Here is a 19,622-nt window from a genome sequence, read left to right on the forward strand (position 1 = left end):
ACGGTTAACAGAATCAAGTAGTAAAGTTCTGCCTCGACTGTAGCCAGTGAGAGTTTGCTTGTGTGCATATTCTCCCACACACAAAAAAGGAATCAACATTTTTATAGAATCTTTATTTGAGGAAGAGAGAAAGACATTTCCCCCTCTGTGCAGAGAGTTTTTGTTTGTGGACAAGTAGCCAAATGTGCAGCTTCCAGTGTGCAGCTTGAAGTGTTTTAATTTTAAAAAAGAAGAAGAAGAGGGGATCAAATTATTTTGTTGAATGCATGCATTTGCCTGAAGCCAGTGGTGGCTCCTGTGCTCTGTTTTGCCCAAAAAATGAATAAATGTTATTTTTGTTAACTGAAAAGACATGCCCGCACAGATGTTCAGCTAGGTGCTATTAAAGTCAAGAGCACCAGTCATCCCACCCTGCTTTCCATATGCATCCAATAACTCTAATAGGGCACTTTCAGATTCCAGTCCAGTCTTTGGGAGGCAGCCTAGAACAAACAGGTTGAACTAGGAGGATTTGTGTGGGAGGAAAAGAACTGGCACAGAAATGAGAGCACACAACAGATGACAGGAGGCAGGCAGGCAAGGGAAATGTTCTAGCGCTAAGCAGAAGAGGAAGGCGTTGTGGAAAGAGCCTGTCCTGTGCCAAGGAAACAGCAGGGACTGGAAGGAAGGCTCATTTGCTTTAAAAAGTTCGTGCTAATACATATATATGCTTTCTGTAAAAGAGGCATTTGCATAAGTGCACATTTGTATATAGCATACAACCCCAGAATTAAAAATGATGCGCTACATAATGTGATATACAGAATGTGATAATGGGAGGAACAAGAGGAACTTCTTGAGGATGGACCTGCCAAGGGAAGGCCAAGTTGGAGCTTTGTAGTAAACTATGTGGTTTTCACAACTATTTTTCTTTGCTTGCAGGCTTCTGTCCTCATAGAGTTTATGATTCAAAACGGAAGCAGGATTTTTGGGGATGAAATTAATTACATCTTTGCAGCCATGATGCCCCAAAATGACAACCAAGAAGATAGTTCAGGTAAAAGAAACTTTTTTAAAAAAAGTAAAGTGGAGAGAGAGAGAGTGAGAGTGATTATCTAGCATTTTGACTTGGACTCCATAGGAAGCCTGTTTGGCATCTTCTCCATAGTGGTTGTAATATGTACTGCAGGTCTCCAGGTCACAGTATGGTACAGGGAAGTGGGCAATGTGTGGTCTGGATGCAAGGCTCCTGAGATTAAATCTCATAAAGCTGACTGAGCAGCCTGCAGCAAGTCCACTCTCCTCTATCTCTGTTCTGAACCATCACAGGATGGCTGTGAGAATGACCAAATTTAAATTAAGAATGGTAAAATACGTCGCCTGCTGCAAAATAGTCGATAAAATTCTGCTTATGTTTTAATTAAGCGATGTTGCTTTTGATGGAGTGAGTGACACCTGAGGGTGTGCTGACACCTATTTCATCCTCTTGCAGATCTCTCTTCCGTTCGTCTGCATGACTCCTCATCCGACAGTTTGGAAAATGAATTGAATGACTGCGCAAACCTCAATAAAAAAGAGGAGGGGAGCAAAGAGGTGGTGTCCCTGAGTGACATAGATTTGGACCTACTGGAAGCAGAGGACCCCCAAATCCGCTGCACCTCGTCAGGAGAGCACTCTGAAAGTGAGTCTGGGTATTCATCAACACCCATTTCTGATGCTCTCGAACCGCCTTCTCCCACCACCTCCACTTAAGTTGAATATTTGCTCAAGGGTGAGCTTATCATCCCTGGGCACTTTCCCTTCAGGGTCTTCAAGGGGAGACTTTGAAGGGGAAGCGCCCAGGGATGATAAGCTCACCCTTGAACAAATAAGTGGCGGTGGTGGGAGAAGGCGGTTCAATGCATCTCTCTTTTCACTGCTATGGCTTTCTGGATCGTCTTTGCCCACATCAATTCCCATAACCCCATGACCTTCCACAAATCTCCACAAATCTTCTGCCAAGTTGCCAACCAAATCTCAGCCAGTGTCCATTTCTGCGGGCTTCCGCCACAAATCTCCATCAGGAGAGCACTCTGATGCATCTACAGATGCATCAGAGTGCTCTCCTGATGGAGATTTGTGGCGGATTGGGGGGGGGTGTCCTCTGCTTCCGGTGGGTCCAAATCAGTGTCACTCAAGGTCAACATGGAGTCCCTACTCCTGTTCTCTTGATCTTGTTTTTAAGATGCATCAGAGTGCTCTCCTGATGGAGATTTGTGGCGGATATGGGGGGGGGTCATTGATGGAAACTTAAATGAAACTCTGCCTGAATCAAGGAAACCCACTGTTCACAGAGCTGGGATGAGAAATACAAGGAACTCTGCTCTTTTCACTGCTATGGCAAATATTCAGTCTAAGTAGAGGTGGTAAAATGCACAATCAAGAGGAAAGGAGAAGTCATTTTCTTCAGCAAACAAAGGACATACCCAGACTCGCTTTCAGAGTGTTCTCCTGATGAGGTGCAGCAGATTTGGGGGTCCTCTGCTTCCGCAATATGACATCATGGCCGTCCAAGAGTCATAAAGGCAAAATGTCACAGACATTTCCACACTTTCTTGGACCTTGGATCAGAGGTTGGCTCTTTCTCTGGCCTGCGTGAAGAGAGTCTGGAGTGGCCTCTGCCCCAACATGTGGCTAAAAAGCAGAGCCTCCACCATGGAACGAGAAAAGAACTGTCCCGTTAAAAAACCTTGGAGTCACAAGCGTATCCTTTGGATGCCGGAAGAGTAGTTCTGAGGGAGCTGGGCAGCTCAGCAGCCTTTCCTTTAGACACTTATCCTTGACTCTTGATTTTAAGGCAGAGTTTTGGTCAGTCTGGGCTCCTTAGCTATGGTATCATATTGCTCTTTCGAAGCTCCAAGGCGTTTGGTCCAATGGAAGTCAAGGATAAGTGTCTCTTCAAAAAAGGGAAAGAGCCTCCAAGCAGGAAGAGTCGAGTCTTTCATGGTGGAGGCTCCGCTTTTTACCCACATGCTGGGTGGAGACAAGCAGGCCTTTTGTGATGAGGCCACCCCAGACTCTCTTCACACAGACCAGGGAAAGAGCCAACCCCTGGTCCAAGGTCCAAGAAAGTGTGGAAACATCTCTGGCATTTTGCCTTTATGACTCTTGGATTGCCATGGTATCATATTGCAGAAGCAGAGGACCGCCCCAAATCTCCATCAGGAGAGCACTCTGATGCATCTACACCCACCTCAGATGGATCAAACCGCCTTCTCTCACCATCTCCATTTATTTTCTGTCAGAAACTGTACGATGACAGAAGCCTGCAAGTAAAGAAAAATAGTTGTGAAAACCACCTAGTTTATTACAAAGCTCCAACTGGCTCCTCCCTTGGCAGGTCCACCCTCAAGAAGTTCCTCTTGTTCCTCCCATTGTCAGATTCTGTATATCACATCTGCCTTAAGAGAAACTTTTGATTCTACAGCACTTGCAAATAATTATACATGTGCTTGCTATTCAGTTTTTCTCTGATCCATTCCTGTACATTCTAAACATTTATTTTAAGGCAGTTTCACTCTTAAGGCAGAGTTTCATTTAAGTTTCCATCAGTGACCCATTGACCATCAGTGCTGAAGACAGCACCTGGCTTGGGTCTATGTTCAGCACTTCGATTAAGGGAGGAAGGCCGCCTTTTAAGGGCAAGGGGGAAATGAAGAGCTTTCTTCCTCTTCTCCTTCCTTGCTTTGCTCAGCCAAAAGCTCCAAGGCATATGGCCCACTCTGAAAATGAGTCTCTGTGCTCCACATCAGGCTATGCATCTACACCCATCTCTGATGGATCAAACTGCCATCTCTCACCACCTCTACTTATTTGCTCAAGGGTGAGTTTATTATCCCTGGGCACCTCCCCTTCAGGGTCTTCAATGAGCTCTCAACACCATCTCTCTGTTCACTGCTATGGCTTTCTGGATCATCTTTGCCCACATCAGTCCCCATAACCCCATGACCTTCCACAAATCTTCCACAACAAATCAAGTTGCCAACCAAATCTCAGCCAGTGTCCATTTCTGTGGGCTTCCGCCACAAATCTCCATCACGACAGCACTCTGATGCATCTACACCCATCTCAGATGGATTGAAGACCCCAGCTCTCTTTTCACTGCTGTGGCAAATATTCAATGTAAGTGGAGGTGGTAAAATGCACAATCAAGAGGAAAGGAGAAGTCATTTTCTTCAGCAAAAAAGGGACATTTTTAATTGAAGCATAAATCCTGCCCTCCTATACCTTACAACTCCCACGTTTCGTGTGCATCTCCTTATTGTGTTTAATTTGGATATTACATTTTTCTTTCCCTTGTGAATTGTATTTAGGATTGTATAATATATATTGATAAAACTTTGCTATTGTATATGTTCTGAAATAAATGTGTATTTTTGTACTTGCAAAAAACGCTGCTAACTTTTTGGGTGGTTCGGGCTCTGGTGGTGATGTGTATCCATTGAGTAGTGTATTTTGAAATAAATATAACATTTTTGCCATAAAGCTGCTGGGATGAAAACTGCTGGGCAAATGGCATTCTTCTTGGTGACTTTTCATGTTTATCTCTTCAAAGAATGAGACGTTCCTTTGAAAATAGAGAGCACAATTCATAAATAATGCAGTCCTCACAGAAATAAATTGCAGTCATGCAAGAGTCCCCACACCATTGCTGGATATTCCTGAGGATGACTTGGAAGTTATCCATGTAATATTGAGGGTGATCCATGTCCGGTCATCCTCTGGTTCAGTGAATATGAGGAGGAGGTTGGGACATCCATCTTCAATTGCTGTTATAAAGACTTCTGGGTTTAAACAATCTGCTCCTCTCCTCTTCCCTTGGGGTGGCTTGGAGAAATTTGCAATATAATGACACCTGTAGATGAATTAACATATATAAAAACTCTTAAAAACAATTGCAAATAAAAACAGTGTGTGGTTTTTTTAAAAAAGACAAAACAAAACTCTAAATATAAACAGTTTAAAAGAGCAACACATGCATAAAATCAACTCAGATCCAGAACTGATAGCAACTGGGATAAATATTTTTGAAGGCTTGTTGGAAAATGAACACCTTTAGCAGGTGCCAAAGAGCCAATGGAGAAGACGCCCGTTTAATGTGCAGTGGGAGGGAGTTCCCAAGAGTAGGTGCCACCACCCTAAAGGCCCAATTTTGACAAAGGACCCCTTGAAACTGGGATAGCTCAGGCAGTAGAGCATGAGACACTTAATCTCCAGGTTGTGGGTTTGAGCCCCATGTTGGGCAAAAGATTCCTGTATTGCAGGGGGTTGGACAAGACTAGGTGATCCTTGTGGTCCCTTCCAACTCTCTGATTCTATTATAGGGTGTTATCTGCAGGATGCTCTCTCCTGCAGAACACAGCAATCAGTATGTAGTGGATGGTGTAGTTACAAGGTATTTATCACACTCGGCTCACAAGTTACGTTACCAGTCATTCATCCATAACTGAAAGTCTAAAATTGGTTTGTGTACATGTGAACTGAGTCCCCATCTATCTTTTCAGATTGCAAAACAGTGGCTCCTTCTCTTTCCCTCGCAGCTCCCTCTGGTACAATTGCTTCTCATTTCTGTTACCCCTTTTCACCTCTGCCTCCCCTTTTTGTATTACTTAAACCTGCCTGGAATGGTTTCAGTCGCTCTGCCGTCGTGACAGAACAACAGCCAGTGAAACACCCACCTATCAAAAGCAACAGGGGTCTTCTGGGCTGAGGGTGAAAGGCTGTAATCCTGGCACCAGTTGCTTCATGACCTTTCCTTGAAAATGTAAGGCTTCAGAAACATGGCATGCTAAGATTCTCATCATTTTAGCAAAGACTTCCTGAGGGGAGGGGAATGTTGTTTGGTGGGCTCAGTGCAGCCTACATACCATATGTTTATCTGAGCATATGGAAGAATCCAGAAGGGATGTCTAGTTATCCTTTCTCATTGTAATAGTTTGGGATGGTGTCAAAATTTGTGGTAGGGGGAGCTGGAAAACTCATTCCTGATTTTCCAAGGAGATCTACTAAAATGGCTTAAAATTGTTTTGCCCTTTGTCTTGTTTCATGGGTTAAGGCTCTGTTTAGGTGGGAAATAGAGCTGACCCATGTGTGAGTAATTAAAAAAAGAATTAGCTGAGTGTCTAGATTCAAAATGTGCGGCTTTGCACACTTTCCAGCAGGACAGAGCCCTTAGCAGATTTTAAAGCACTCTTGGGCTTAAGCAGCACCATAGTGTGGAATATAGATTGTTCAGCCCTTTTGCATATCCTGTTTAGTCTGCTTTAAAGCTCTTGCCCCTCTCTCTACCCCTCTAGCAATGAACAGGCCACACACTGTTGAAAAGCTTAGAAGCTTTACTTATTAAATCCAAAGATCAGGTTCATGTGTTATTCCATGCAGCAGCAAGGATAACATAAGTAGATTACTTGTGTGCAACAAGCAGAATGTAGTTTCAAACATGCAGTCTGAACTTGGACCAACTTCAGACATGTCCGTCTTGGTCGGTTACATGGTGTGGAGAGAGAGTAAGACAATGGGAATAGAAGCAGCTTCACTTCCTCACAGAGAAGAGGGGGCATGACCCAGCCAAGTCTAGGAACAGAACTCTACAATCTTAACCCCTTCATGCATTAACTTGAGCTATCTCAGTGGTATGAAATTGGATCCCAGTTCAATTGCTCTTACATACAACTAGTCCAGGGGGTGGCTCTAGCTATGGTCGGCTTCCTCCTTCTTAAACCCTTGTGTAGAACTGCAGGGAGGGCCAAAGTAGGGCTGGTTTTCTCTGTCTGTCATTGACTCTGGCGCCACCTACAGTTAGCCTCCCTGCATTCCGCCCCCATAGCTCTGTGGGCAACCAGCCTTCACTGTAGGAAAGCAAACTGTGTTTCTTCTGCTGGAAAAAACCAATAAGAGGGAAGGCTACATCCCTAGTGCATACTGCCTGAGAAATCTCCACTAAAGTAAGTTCACTTTCATAGTTTCCGCAGGCAGAAATATGGTCTTTGAAATAGCTGGCAGGAAAGTCTGATCTCGAATAGTTGGCATCCATCTGTCTCGAGAGACAACGGAATGCGTTTCTCGGGGTGAAATCAAACCACTGCATTAGGGGCACTGAAGTGACCTCCCCAGTGTGTATAGAGGTCCTGGGCTGCCCAGGCAACAAGACCCCCCTCTCGACCTCAATGATGTGGTCCAAAGCAAAGCAGAGCAATACATTTGGCACCAACTTGGCTTCAGGACTTTCCCGAAGGAGGCGTACTAGGTGCCAACCAACCATCTTGGGGATGGTCTGGATGCCAGATTTGTGTAGGATTTACTCCTTAGTCTTTCCTTCTCCCGAAGATATCCCACAAGGCAGCGGATGTTTAGGGTCAGAGTTTTCTTTCTCCTGGATGGGATACCTTTCCAGGTTGATGAGCCCCAACTGTCCCTCACTTCCCTCCACACCACGTGCCTTCTTGATCAGTGAACCCAGTTGTGATGGCCTGGGATTCAGACTCGGAGGCTGAACCTGAGGAATCCCTGCCTGCACAGGAGTCCCCGCCTCCAGAACCAGCTGAGCCGGGCCTGGGGCCTGAGCCTGAAGGGTCCTCACCTGTGCTGGATCCTCAGGTGCAGGCACCAGCTGAGTCTGCTCTGGCTCCTGAGGTGATGGAGGACCCATTGCCTGCAGGTGCTCCACTCTCAGCCCCGTCAGGGGAAGCTGAGGTTGCCTCTGGGTCCGGTAACCCTCCAGCCTCTCCTCAGCTGCAGAGGTTCAGGGCAGAGAGGTGGAGGGAACTAAGTTCCCACAGGAGGAGTGTTCGCCTCCAGGCGAGGAGAGGCGAGTCACCTGTGGACCGGGGCCACCCTATGCCTCAGGGCAGATAAAAGCCAGCCAGCCCCAGTCCCAAGTTGTGGGAGCAACATTGTTGGTAGCCTGTTCCTGCCTGCACCCTGTCCCGCTCTTCTGTCAGAGTTCCTGACCTCACCCGACTCCCTGCCTTGGACCCCGCTTCAGCTTTGACGGACAGCCTCCATACCGCACCCTCGACCTCGGACTAGACACAGACCTTTCCGCACGGTTAACCCTCAGGACCAGCACACCAGTATTGGTCCCGTCTGCTCAATTGGTCAAAGCTTGCATGCAGGGGAAGTCCCTAACTCAACCATGGATTTGAGACCCATCAGCTACCCTCACTTCGTTTAAATGGCCAATCGAAGCCATTCCCGGGGTGTGGCTGCTGTCGTATGCTGACAGCTTCTAGGAGCTACAGGTGTGAGCTGAGAGCAGGGTAGAGACCAAAGGTGGACAAACTACCCCAGAAGCAGCACAATATGTCCCCCCACCAGAGTTACTACCCCTCCCCCAACAAGAAATTTACATCCCAAATATGATGTAAATATATACGATGCTCATTACTTACAAAATACCTTACATCCTCTGTTTCAAAGTACACTTCCTGTGCATTTATCAACATCAGCTGCAACAGCAGGTGGGCACCATTGATCATATTTGATTAAACACAATATTAAGCACTATGACTATAAATGAAATGTGTTGTTTTTATGTAAGGGGAGGGGAGGGGTGGGCAACGATTTACCAGCCAGCTGATAATTACATACTTGCAAATGTATATAGCCTTGGTGCTGCATGCTGACAACATGTGAAATGTATTCTGGACTTGCAAAACTGTGATAGATTAAGAGGGAAGGTGGGATATCCATCACCCTCTGGCTGTGATGAAACAGACACAACCAGGCCAAACGCTTTGAAAGGAAAAACGAATTCTCAATACAAAGCCTGAGCAGATTCGGTTACTATTTGAGTGGCAATATTTGCTCGGATTTGTAGCTGCCAGGAGAAACATAACATAAATCAGGGTCCTGCAGATTAAAACATTTTGCTGGCAAAACACAATAGGCCTATTTTAAAGTGACATTACAGCAAAATTACTTGTTTTTATTTACTGAATTCCCATGCCGCCCTTCATCCAAAGATCACAGGGCGGTTTACAATATGAAAACACAAAAATGCACACCATAGTAACAAACAAAAGCAATAAGCCACACACACAGTTTTAAAGGTCATCAATTGTTTACTTACCCCAAGCCCTGAGAAAGAAGGAATGTTTTTCCTTGGCGGTTAAAGCTGTGTAGTGAAGGTGCCAGGTGAGTCTCCCTGGGAAGAGCGTTCCACAAGCGGGGAGCCACCTCAGAGAAAGCCCATGCTTGTGTTGCCACCATCCGAACTTCTCACACAGGAGGCACATGAAGGGAGGACCTCAGATGAAGAGCTCAGAGTCTGGGCTGACCTGTAGAACATCATCTTTGTATATGTGGTGCTCCAGCACAGTTTATTCTGAATTTGTTCGGCAAGATACCTGATGGTGATGATCAAGTGAAAACTACCTATCACATCATTGGTTGCTATGGGCCACAAGTGAAGAATATCATTATGATGTCATGCTATGAGGTCAGTTCTTCCAGATGTTAAGACTTAATACTGAACATGCAGTTGCAGCCAGACTTTTACTATCGCATCTAGTTTTGCCTGTGGTGAATAGTTCCGGCAAGGAAATATCTAGCATTAATATTTGTTTTCTTTTATTTTGAATAGGTTAGCTTATATTTTCATAAAGAAATTGTTTTTTTTTCCTTTTGCAAATACAACCAATGTTAATCTATTTCCAACCCCCCCCCCCAAAAAAAAAAAACAAGTATGCCAATGAAAACTTTAGAGATACTTCCCTTCTTATCTTAGTTTGGTAAAAAAGAAGAGAAAAAAGAGTAATATTTTATATTTGCTCATCCTCCCAGCAGCCTCATTCCATATATGAGGAAATAGTAGACAAGAGGTTAAGAGCATTGCCTGAGCACATTGAGGGAATTGTTGTGAAACCCAGCATTGAGTATTCAAAAACTTCACCAGGGTCTCCAGTTTTGACTTCTCCTCTGTAAACCAAGGTCACTGTGGTTAAGTATAAAATATGATTGCGTCAGAATTTCACTCCTGTGGCAACATTGGAATTACAGGCACATTCGGCAGAATGCATTTCATAACAGGTTATTTGACTTGAATAGTAAGTGACAACAGGATCAAGTGAAGGGAAATGTTTTCTGTTTTGAAAACGTGTCTCTTAAATAAGGTCACTGAATGGCTAAATTCTGGACTATTTAAGCTTGGCTAGGGCTGGTTGTCCCCTAGAAACAGGTACCCGCCTACTTGTCCCCTAGAAACAGTTGACATTTTCAGTCAAGCCACAGAAAGATTTTGATGTGATGGAAGCCCAGGGCAGCCCTCGCGTTGAAGGGAAGTCCATGTTCAGCATACAATTCACATTAACAAATTGAGCTCATGTGCCAAGCTTAATAGGCCTCATGTGGTAGACGTGTCCCATTTGGAACCCAAGAATGATGCAGACCCCCCCTTCTGTGTAAATGTGGATGAATTAGTCTGTGTATCCACTGTGACAACAATATTGCAGCTGTACTAGCAAAGTGAAAACATTTGTGGAGGCCGACACGCCTAGCTCTCCACCTGAGGGACGCTGCCTGTAGGTCAGGGAACTCTCCTGTTTAAATGCGCTTCAGATATGGACTCACCAGGTGTATTTAGGGAAGGACTGACACATTGGGTTTTTTTGTTTTATAATAAATGCTATCTTCAGACCCTAGCAAAGCTGAATAAAGCATAGTTGAATGAGTGAGTGGCTGGGTGGGGAGAGAAGAATATGTCAAAGCATTAAGAGATCTCAGCAAAATGACTTTTTCTTTTCTTTTTGCTATTGCACACACTAGGCATCTTCCACATCTTTGCCTGGGGGGCTTTTTGTAATTCTGGCCTGGCCACAGGGCTGAGGTTGTGAGAGTCTATGATTCTATGAGATGGAGACTTGCCTAAGGGTAAAATGCAACTTACAATGGCATGTTTCCTTTGTATAACATTACTGCAGGTTATTGGCAGGGGAGAATTGATAGGCAGGCGTGGTTGGGTCAATGTGTAATCTTCCTCTCACTCCTATTTCCCCAAGTGAGTTATTTTTAATCATCCCACCACCCAGCCAGGCTCTGAAATCATCCTCTAGGGTGAGAATTAGCAGGCACAGGAAGACTTCAAGTACACCTTTCTCTTTGTTCACCAATTCTCCCCTGCAAGTGTACCCTTGCCATACATTATCTCCTGAAGAGAGTCTGGGAATGTGCATTTGCTGAAGTGATGGCTAGTTCCTGCCCTAGGTGAACTGCTGAGTTCATGCCTGGCATCCTTATGAAAAGTAGACTACAGATATTTAAATAAATCAGCAGAAGTTGGGAGGCAGTTGTAAAGCTGGGTATGCGGGCAAACAGCTACGCAATAGGACTTTTCTGTTTCAACACTTGGTAGGCAATGTAGGTCAAGGAGCTTCCTGTGACCCTGCCTGCCCATGTCTTGTTCTGCCGCTATGGTTTCCGAGCCAGCTGAAATAACATGGGCAGCAGAGGCTGTCAATCCCTTGTTGACCCCCATGCAAATCCAACATTACACTCAGCAGATTGGGCCGTCACTCACAGTGATGTGAAGCAAACCGAAAGCTGTGGTCTGCACTGTTGAGTCGCATTGCGAGCCGTCGTGTTAACAGCACACGACACGGCGGTGTTGTACATAGCCTGGCACCAGATTGCAAAAACTGCTGATGGGCTTGTGCTAAAGAAGGAACAAATGTCTCCCAAAGTGTAGCATATATAGAACCTTTTCCCAGGCAACCTATGCATTGCGTAGTAGGGATGCTTCACCGACTCATATTTGGGAATTCCAATACCTCTCCCAGACTAGCATGTGGCTCAAAACTAACATATCCACGTTAGGCAAGCTGGTGCCTCAGATGTAGTGGGAAGACACTATAGAACTGCAAGCAGCAAAGGAAAATTAAACCACTACTAGCCTGGTCTCGCTGAGTGAGATTCTGGCCCAGTCAAAGGTTTTGACATCTTTGTGTATCCTAATTGTGCCTAAGACAAAACACACATTATTTTCCCTATGGTCCTAAAGGTAGCAGATAATTGATGGCTGCCACTTCCCTGCTCCGTGCCGATCAGATTTTTGTTTCTAAGACTACCCCCGCCCCAATGTGTCACACATATTTGCTCATTTTATACGCTGTGATAGTTTGCCGCTCTGGGGAATGACAGAATCGCCTCCCTTCTGTTTTACGCATCAGTCATTCAGCAGCGACGCTTCTGGCTGAAGAGTGTGTTTCTGTGTCAGGCAGGAGAAGGTTGACAAGTTGAATACTTATTAGCTCCTACGGCCAACCCTGCAGGCCCGAGCGCATAGACATTTGTTTCCATTAGCAGACTGAATAAATATGACATAGATGAGACAAGACCTCCCCGCCCCCAACAAATAAATATAGAAGACATGAGTAAACAATAGAGATGTTTAAATTCATCTCCTAGCAGTGAATAATTGTAAAGAGTTGCCGCTTTGAAATTTGGCAAATCACTTCTACATCCTTGTCACTTTTGTTTGATTGAATTATTCAGGGGCCTCTCCGCAGAAGTCCATTTGCCCCTTCTTGCTTTGTGGGCAGGCTCCCAAGCCTCCTCTCTGAACTGGCCTATTGCAGGCCAGATCATCCTCCTGCCACCAAATTGGCCAATGGTGGCAGGAATTACAGGGCATTTCCCTGGGCGCGGGACCAACTAACCAATGGTGGCGCTTGGCCCTGCGTGTTCAGGGTAGGGATAAATTCCCATCCTGCTGGGCCCTTCGGTCCTCTCCCCAGAACAATGGCTCTGGGGTTGGTATCTCTCCACCATCCTTGTTGTGAAGGCTGATGTGTCTCACTACATTATCAACATTTGCATATCCATAGTAATATGCCATTGCTTGTTTGTTGACTGATGTTTTCCTCCAACATCAGCTGTTGGTCAGATGCTACAGTATTACACCTCGTCTGCTATTCTGGAAGGAACCAGGTTGGCAAAGGCTGCCCTGATTATCTGGAGGACAAGGCAGATGCAACACTTTCACAGCAAAATCCAGGAGACCACTCACCTGCAGGTTGTGTCTCCCTTTGCAATTTACCTTGCAAGCAAATGTATCAACATGGCAAATGTTGCTTCCTGTTCGAACATAAGAACCTTGCAGGATCAGGCCAGCAACCCATGTGGTCCAGTATCCTGTTCTCCAAATGGTCAGCCAGATGCCTACGGTAAGCCCATAAGTAAGATGAGCACAGCAACACTGCTATCAGGTTTGCTCCGCCACACCTCCTGCAGGTAGGCTATGTACCTTAAAAATATTGGTTAAGACACCATATGCACATTTATGCTTCATATTAAAACAAAGGCAAACAATCAACTCTACAATTCTATTATTTTTTAAAAAATCCAACAAACTGGCCAAGGGCTTGTGGGAGAGTAGAGGCAGACATGTTTTGGTGATTTATTATTTTTCTTTGGCGACCACTCATAGCTGAGTAAGATTGTCTTCCAGAGACACGGTCTTAACAGTGAGTCCGCAAGTGACTATGCAGACCAATTCTGGATCAACATATCCTTCCAAAGTGGGGTTTCTGGGCGAGAGTTGATCATGGTGAGAGTTTGCCAAGTGTGCATTCCTCTTAGCACATTTCTCCCTTTTGTCCTGAGTTTGAGTGTCTTCAAAGCCCATTACACCTTTGGTAAAGGCTGTTCTCCAACTGGAGCGCTTGCAGACCAGTGTTTCACAGTTGTCGGTGTTTATACTACATTTTTAAAGATTTGCCTTGAGAGAGTCATTGAACCTCTTTTATTGACCACCAGCATGACACTTTCCATTTTTAAGTTTGGAATAGAGTAGTTGCTTTGGAAGAGAATAATCATGTCATAGGTACACAGCCATAAGCACTTTCCACTATTGGCTTTTCGCCTGATTCAAACAGGACTGTGCTGAAAACGTGCAAAACTCTGCTTTCAGAGCCTACTTTGGGACAGAAATTAGAGCGTTTATGTTGCCCTGCTTTCAAGACGCAAGTCCTGGTCTGAATGTGTTACTTCACCCCCTTTGAACCTTGAATACTTTTCTGAGGAGGGGGTGGGAACCTTATCTATCTGTCCAACTATTACATTTTGGAGGCAGGGTAATCTTTTCAAAGTGGATATTTAAAAGAGCAACAGCCATGACCTCGGCCATCTTTACAGCAAAGCAGGCATCATCAAGTCTCCAACAAATATGATCCGTCTGGGCTGCCCTCTTCCTTGACTCCTGCGATATGTTGACTTTCACTAACAGGGTGGATAGCATCACCCCTCTGGCCCCTGTCTTTTCTGAAAAGCATTTCCAGTAGGGATGGATGGTCCAGTTCTTTGGAAAGAGACACCAGTGGAAGTGTCAAAGTCACCTCCTGGGCACAACGCAGGAGACCGGTGGCTGGCTGGATGTCCGAGTCAGCTGAATACACAGCATTAACTGCCCTGTGGGCATATTTACGTTCCTTTCAGTGCCAGCTCCCCGTAAGCAGAGGCTTGTCAGAGGAAGACATATTCTTGCTAAGTGATAGCTCTGGAAGTGGTATGCCATTTGAAGCAGTTTTAGCGACAAGATCAGGCAATGGACCAAAGCTAGAGAGATGTCTAGAGACAGACACCTACAAGGGGCACGCGGAGAAGCAGAGTCCAATCTTGTGGCTAACAAATATAACTGTACATTGACACACAATTCTCACCTTCCTTCATACTAGGGGGGCCAGCAAGTGACTTTGGAGATTGATAGGATTAATAGGATTAGTAGGCAACAGGCATTATGATAATTTTCCAACTATTTGCAGAGATGTTGCAGCATAGGTCTTAATACTTGGGTTCTGAGACAAGTTGATACTCTGTCAATTTCCCTACCTTCTACAAATCTATACTCCGGAGGCTCCTCTATTAGTATACCAGACCAGGGGAGACAACACGCCTCCTAACTAGTTTGGGATTCTTCTTTTCTCTTCAGAAGAGGTATCCCCTTCTGACTGAATTGAGACCCAAGTACAGCATTCCCTTACAACTCCACTTCTCCTTTCTCAAATTCAACATCCCAGTTCTCAATTGTCTGTTTGTTCTTAAAAAACACAGGAAACCCTGTCTTTCAATCTATCCCCCAGCTCAAAGACTTCCTCCCCTGGCTGTAGATATTTCCTCAGGGCAAATTACACAGAGTTAAGAGGCTATACTTCTATCCAGCTGAACGCCAAGTACCTCAGCTTTTGACTGCTTTTCTTTTTCCCTAAGTACTAGCTGTACCTGCAGCCAATCAAAATGAGTCTCCAGTCTATCACTCTGAGAAGATGCCTTTGCCAGGAGTCCTTTGAAGGCCTATCAGAGGACCGTTCTCTACTTGAAGGTGAAGCAGATGGGGCTCGCCCACCCAGGAAGGTAGCTGTGATGGAAAGCTAAGGTAGACCAGTGTTTGGTCATGCAGTGCTGCGGAATTCCACCAGGACTTAAGTTACAGGCAGATGTCATGGACTGGTTGGACACAGAGCAATGATGGGAGGAACCAGCTGGGAGACCACGAACAACCCTCCCCCCCCCCCAGGGAAGAAGGCTCAGAGTCCAGGGAGGAGTGATGGGAAAACAATGAGTGGTTAGAGGGAGAAGGCTATGAAGAGGAGGTGTCAGAAGCTGATGAGGTAACAGGGCTTGGTGAGAAATGAGTATGGCAGGAGGAGCCCAGAAGCTGAAGCAGAAGAGGAGGTAAGCCAAGAGGCAGAGATGGGTCTGGCTGGAGAAGCTGCATGGGTGTCTCCCCCTCCTGCTGCAACAAGCTCCCCTCCCAGAACCAGGAGAGGCACACAGAGGGTGGAGCATAAGTTCATACAGGCCCAGTCTCAAATTGCTTGGGGAAAACCTGGAAGAGGAGGGGACTTAGGCAGCTGTGGGGAGGTGGGGACTTTCAGTCTCAGCAACTGCTTCATGGGGGCAAGATCTGCCAGAATATGAGTTGCTGTTCTCATTAGGCCTGACACTCCTGTGCTGATCCTGTTTTTGCTAATAGTTATCTCCAATTTGCGCAGTGTGGTTTGCTGCTGCTCGCTCCTGTCAGTAGTCTATTTAGGTCTGTTTAGGGAAGCTTTTAATGTTTAATAGGTTATTGTATTTTAGTGTTTTGTTGGAAGCCGCCCAGAGTGGCTGGGGAAACCCAGCCAGATGGGCAGGGTATAAATAATAAATTATTATTATTATTATTATTATTATTATTATTATTATTATTATTGAGAGGTGGGGGGGGAGAAGCTAGGCCAACCCTCCCTGCCATCTCCTCCACAAAGCACCCCTCTTGTAAAAGTAACCCAAACCAGCCTCTCTCAGAACTGGTGCACCCTTCAGCTGTTACATTGAATTGCCTCTGTACAAGGGCAAGTTCCAAGGCTCTTGCCATTTAAGCAGTTTCATTGGCTTATAAAGAAGGGAAGTGACTCTATTAACACTTTAACAGAAAGGAGGAAGTCTCTGTGGTAAAACTGACATGGAGAGCATTGTTAATAGGAGATGGCCAGCTTGCCTATGCACACGAAGCAAGGAGAACTAAAGGTAGAAAGAGGAAAGAGGCTTTTGTTGCCAACTCAGATCTTGCAGCACAAGAACATTTCTTTCCATCTCGACCGAAACCGGCTTTCTAAAACATGCAAAGGAACTCGCAGCTTGCCAGACATGAAGCCCTGAAGTCAGGCTAGACAGAGTATTATCATATTCGACTGCAGCCGCCTCCTTCTGTGCCTACGGGGCCTTTGATGGCTAGAAGTCTTGGACTCCTCCCATGAGAATTACTCAGAGGAAATGTCAACTCATCCCGCATCGCTCCAATTTATTCTGCAATTTTCTTCCGCTCCCCATCTCGCAGTAGGAATGCTGCATCGGCTGCTGGCTGGGAAATTAGCCCAACGGAGCAAGCCGAGCTGCTCTCTCTGCCCAAAGCCAAGGAGAAAATTGAATGGAGAGACTTCTAGTCTGTCTCCTCATTAGGCCAGCGAGCAGCAGCAGCAGCAGCGGCCTTTACTTTCTCCAGAGTTGCTGCAGGACATGGCGGGCTGGCGGGTGAAGAGAGGGGAGCCAATTTGCTCCCCACGCTTGTTAGCGTTCAGCACGTGAGTTGATGAGTTTAAAGGCCAGACAGCAAAGTTCTTTCAAACAGCAAACCTAGACAAACCTTCCCTTTACACTACACCAGCGGTAAGTTGGGAAGCAGAAAGAAAATTGCTGTGCCCTAAGAACAAAGGGTAACTTATTCTCCTTCATGGCACACAGAATAATCTTCAAGATCTTAAATTTCCAAGGCAGAAAACCAGGCAATTAATTTTAAATGCACTGGCTTTGCAAGAGAGAGATGTTTAATTCTTTACCTAATAAGAAACCTATTTCCCTATAGTACAAGCTTTTCAATAATACTAGCACTAGGTTTTTCTCCAAGGAGTGTAGACTGCTGCTGTTCAGGTTTCCAGCCATCCATGCCTTTTTCTGGGATACTCCATTCCAGTTCCCCTTCCCCTGATTTCCCATCCCCCTAACAGTCAGTGAACTTTCTGCACCCACTGAGCAGGCTCTTTTTAGTTGTTCTCCTTAGTTTACTTTTACCCACACCACTTTTTAAAATGTTGTCTGAACTTTTGGAAACCTTCAGATTTTCCATCTTGTTAATACCACCTCCTCCTGCTTTCTTGACAGTAGCATTTCACCTCTGGCTGTCCCTGCCCAGAGCAGCTCATAGTGCCAGAAGGTGATGAAAACTGTCTTTGGTGGTAAGGTTCCACCCTGCCCATTATAGGTTAATGAGGCTGAAATGTGGAAACCCTGTTATTTTATGGGTGGGTTTTGATTTCCTGTTGTCAAGGTGGTGTGTTAGAGCATTTTGTCACGTCCTCGTTGGACACAGAGCTTCAAGGGCATTCTCAGAAAGTGGTATAGACTAAAAAATAAAATTGCTGAAACTACCTCCTATATTTGTTCACATAGCAATTAACTGAATTAGGGAACAATTGACTGCACCGTAAATGCTCTGTACTTACCGTATTTTTTGCTCTATAAGACTCACTTTTTCCCTTCTAAAAAGTAAGGGGAAATGTGTGTGTGTCTTATGGAGCGAATGTAGGCTGAGCAGCTATCACAGAAGCCAGAACAGCAAGAGGGATTGCTGCTTTCACTGCGCAGCGATCCCTCTTGCTGTTCTGGCTTCTGAGATTCAGAATATTTTTTTTCTTGTTTTCCTCCTCCAAAAACTAGGTGCGTCTTGTGGTCTGGTGCGTCTTATAGAGCGAAAAATACAGTACCTTCCGTGTAAAACTTGATGGTGCACACCCACACGTGCACACACACTGGAAAGTATAGTTTTCAGGCATTTTTCTTGCATGGTATTCATTCATTCATTGAGTTGGAGGAGGTCTATACAACCCCTTGCTTAACACAGGAAATCCAGAGCACCCTCATAATGCACTGGAGTGAGAACTATAATACATCCTGGAGATTCTTAAAGTAAGTTAATTTTTTCTGTCTCCTGATGCAAAACACAGACACACCATGTGATAGAACCCAGGTTTGATTTAAAAAGGCACCTACCTATTCAGCAGAAGTATGTGGCATAACCCTCCTCTGAAGACATTAACTCCATGCGCATGGAAAACTAGCACATCAGGACTAGGCTATGGAACCCTTCATCTTGATATGCTAGTTGCTCTGTGTGCAGGGATTTTAACATGGGGAAAATATTCACTCATTCCAACCCCCCTTTGCATTACCCAGGATTATAGCACATGCTTTCTATGAATACACACTTTATCCCCAGAAGGCTCTGAAATATACCACACAAGAATAACTCCACAAGCTGTCAGCCAAGTCTTGCACCTTACGTATGACTATATCTTAACATGCTGAAAATGCAAGTTGTTTTTGCAGCAGAATTGTGCCTGTGATTCCTCAACATGTGCATGCAGTGTGACATTCCAGTTCAACACACGTTGTAAAGCCTTCAGGACATGGAGAATTGTGAATTCAGCACACAGGAATCCACTGAAATTATGTCTGCTGATCTTGATGACGTGGACTTGGCTCTCGGTAGTTGAATAGTACCTTAACTTAAAATACTCTTTGCTGTTAATTCTTAAAAGTCCAGGTTTTTTTTAAAAAAACACAGTTCTTCCACTGGTCTTGCTTCCAAGGCCAACAAATCTCAGTCCAGTCTTTGGCAACAGCTTAAGCGTAGAAAATTTGATGGATGATGTAGCTATTCAGGTTCCGTACTACAGCCACAGTATATGGAGCAACCAGGAGTTAGTTGTACCCCCTTGTCCAACCCATTTCTGACCTCCCAACTTATACTGTAAAAATATCAATGATGGCAAATCTTCTAAACTGTAATCTGGACTCTTGAAACTATTAGCGAATTCTTCCTCCACTTGAAACCAATAGCTGATAAAAGAAACACAAAGCATAGCCAAGAGTCCAGGAATGCATTTCTGACTACTCTATTAAAGCCAGATGTATTGAGCTTCCATGCATTACACACAAGGATACTCTCAAATCCTTTTTGCAAAGGCTTCACAACTATTTTTGCAAAGGCAGAAAGGGCAAACAGAACACTCAACTGATCTGTGAATAGCGCTTAGTGATGGCGTTTCTCAGTCAATTCATTCAAACACAGC

General features: G+C 45.0%; 1 protein-coding gene and 2 long non-coding RNA genes across 7 annotated transcripts in view; 2 read left to right on the top strand and 1 right to left on the bottom strand.

The window, feature by feature from the left end:
- Positions 1 to 1,815, top strand: part of ARHGAP20 (Rho GTPase activating protein 20) — a 77,345-nt gene extending 75,530 nt beyond the window's left edge. For 4 of the 5 annotated variants that reach the window (XM_083609145.1, XM_083609149.1, XM_083609147.1 and 1 more), the window contains exons 14-15: positions 922 to 1,036; positions 1,472 to 1,814. In XM_083609145.1, coding sequence (XP_083465271.1) covers positions 922 to 1,036; positions 1,472 to 1,731 — 375 coding nt within the window. In that variant the 3' untranslated portion in view covers positions 1,732 to 1,814. Of the gene's footprint in view, positions 1 to 921; positions 1,037 to 1,471 lie in introns of all 5 variants that reach the window. The other variant, XM_083609146.1, reaches the window with a different exon arrangement.
- The window catches only part of LOC310760633, a 141,296-nt gene that overhangs the window by 109,855 nt on the left and 11,819 nt on the right, over positions 1 to 19,622 (top strand). The gene's annotated exons all lie outside the window — the stretch shown is intronic.
- On the bottom strand, positions 4,199 to 9,413 carry LOC310760586. The gene is made up of 2 exons (XR_014547022.1): positions 9,089 to 9,413; positions 4,199 to 4,873 (listed from the first exon to the last, which is right to left on the bottom strand). It is a non-coding gene; the product is annotated as an uncharacterized lncRNA (long non-coding RNA).

This window comes from Podarcis filfolensis (genome assembly GCF_964270895.1).
Source record: "Podarcis filfolensis genome assembly, chromosome: 4".
In the NCBI taxonomy this organism is placed as follows: domain Eukaryota; kingdom Metazoa; phylum Chordata; class Lepidosauria; order Squamata; family Lacertidae; genus Podarcis; species Podarcis filfolensis.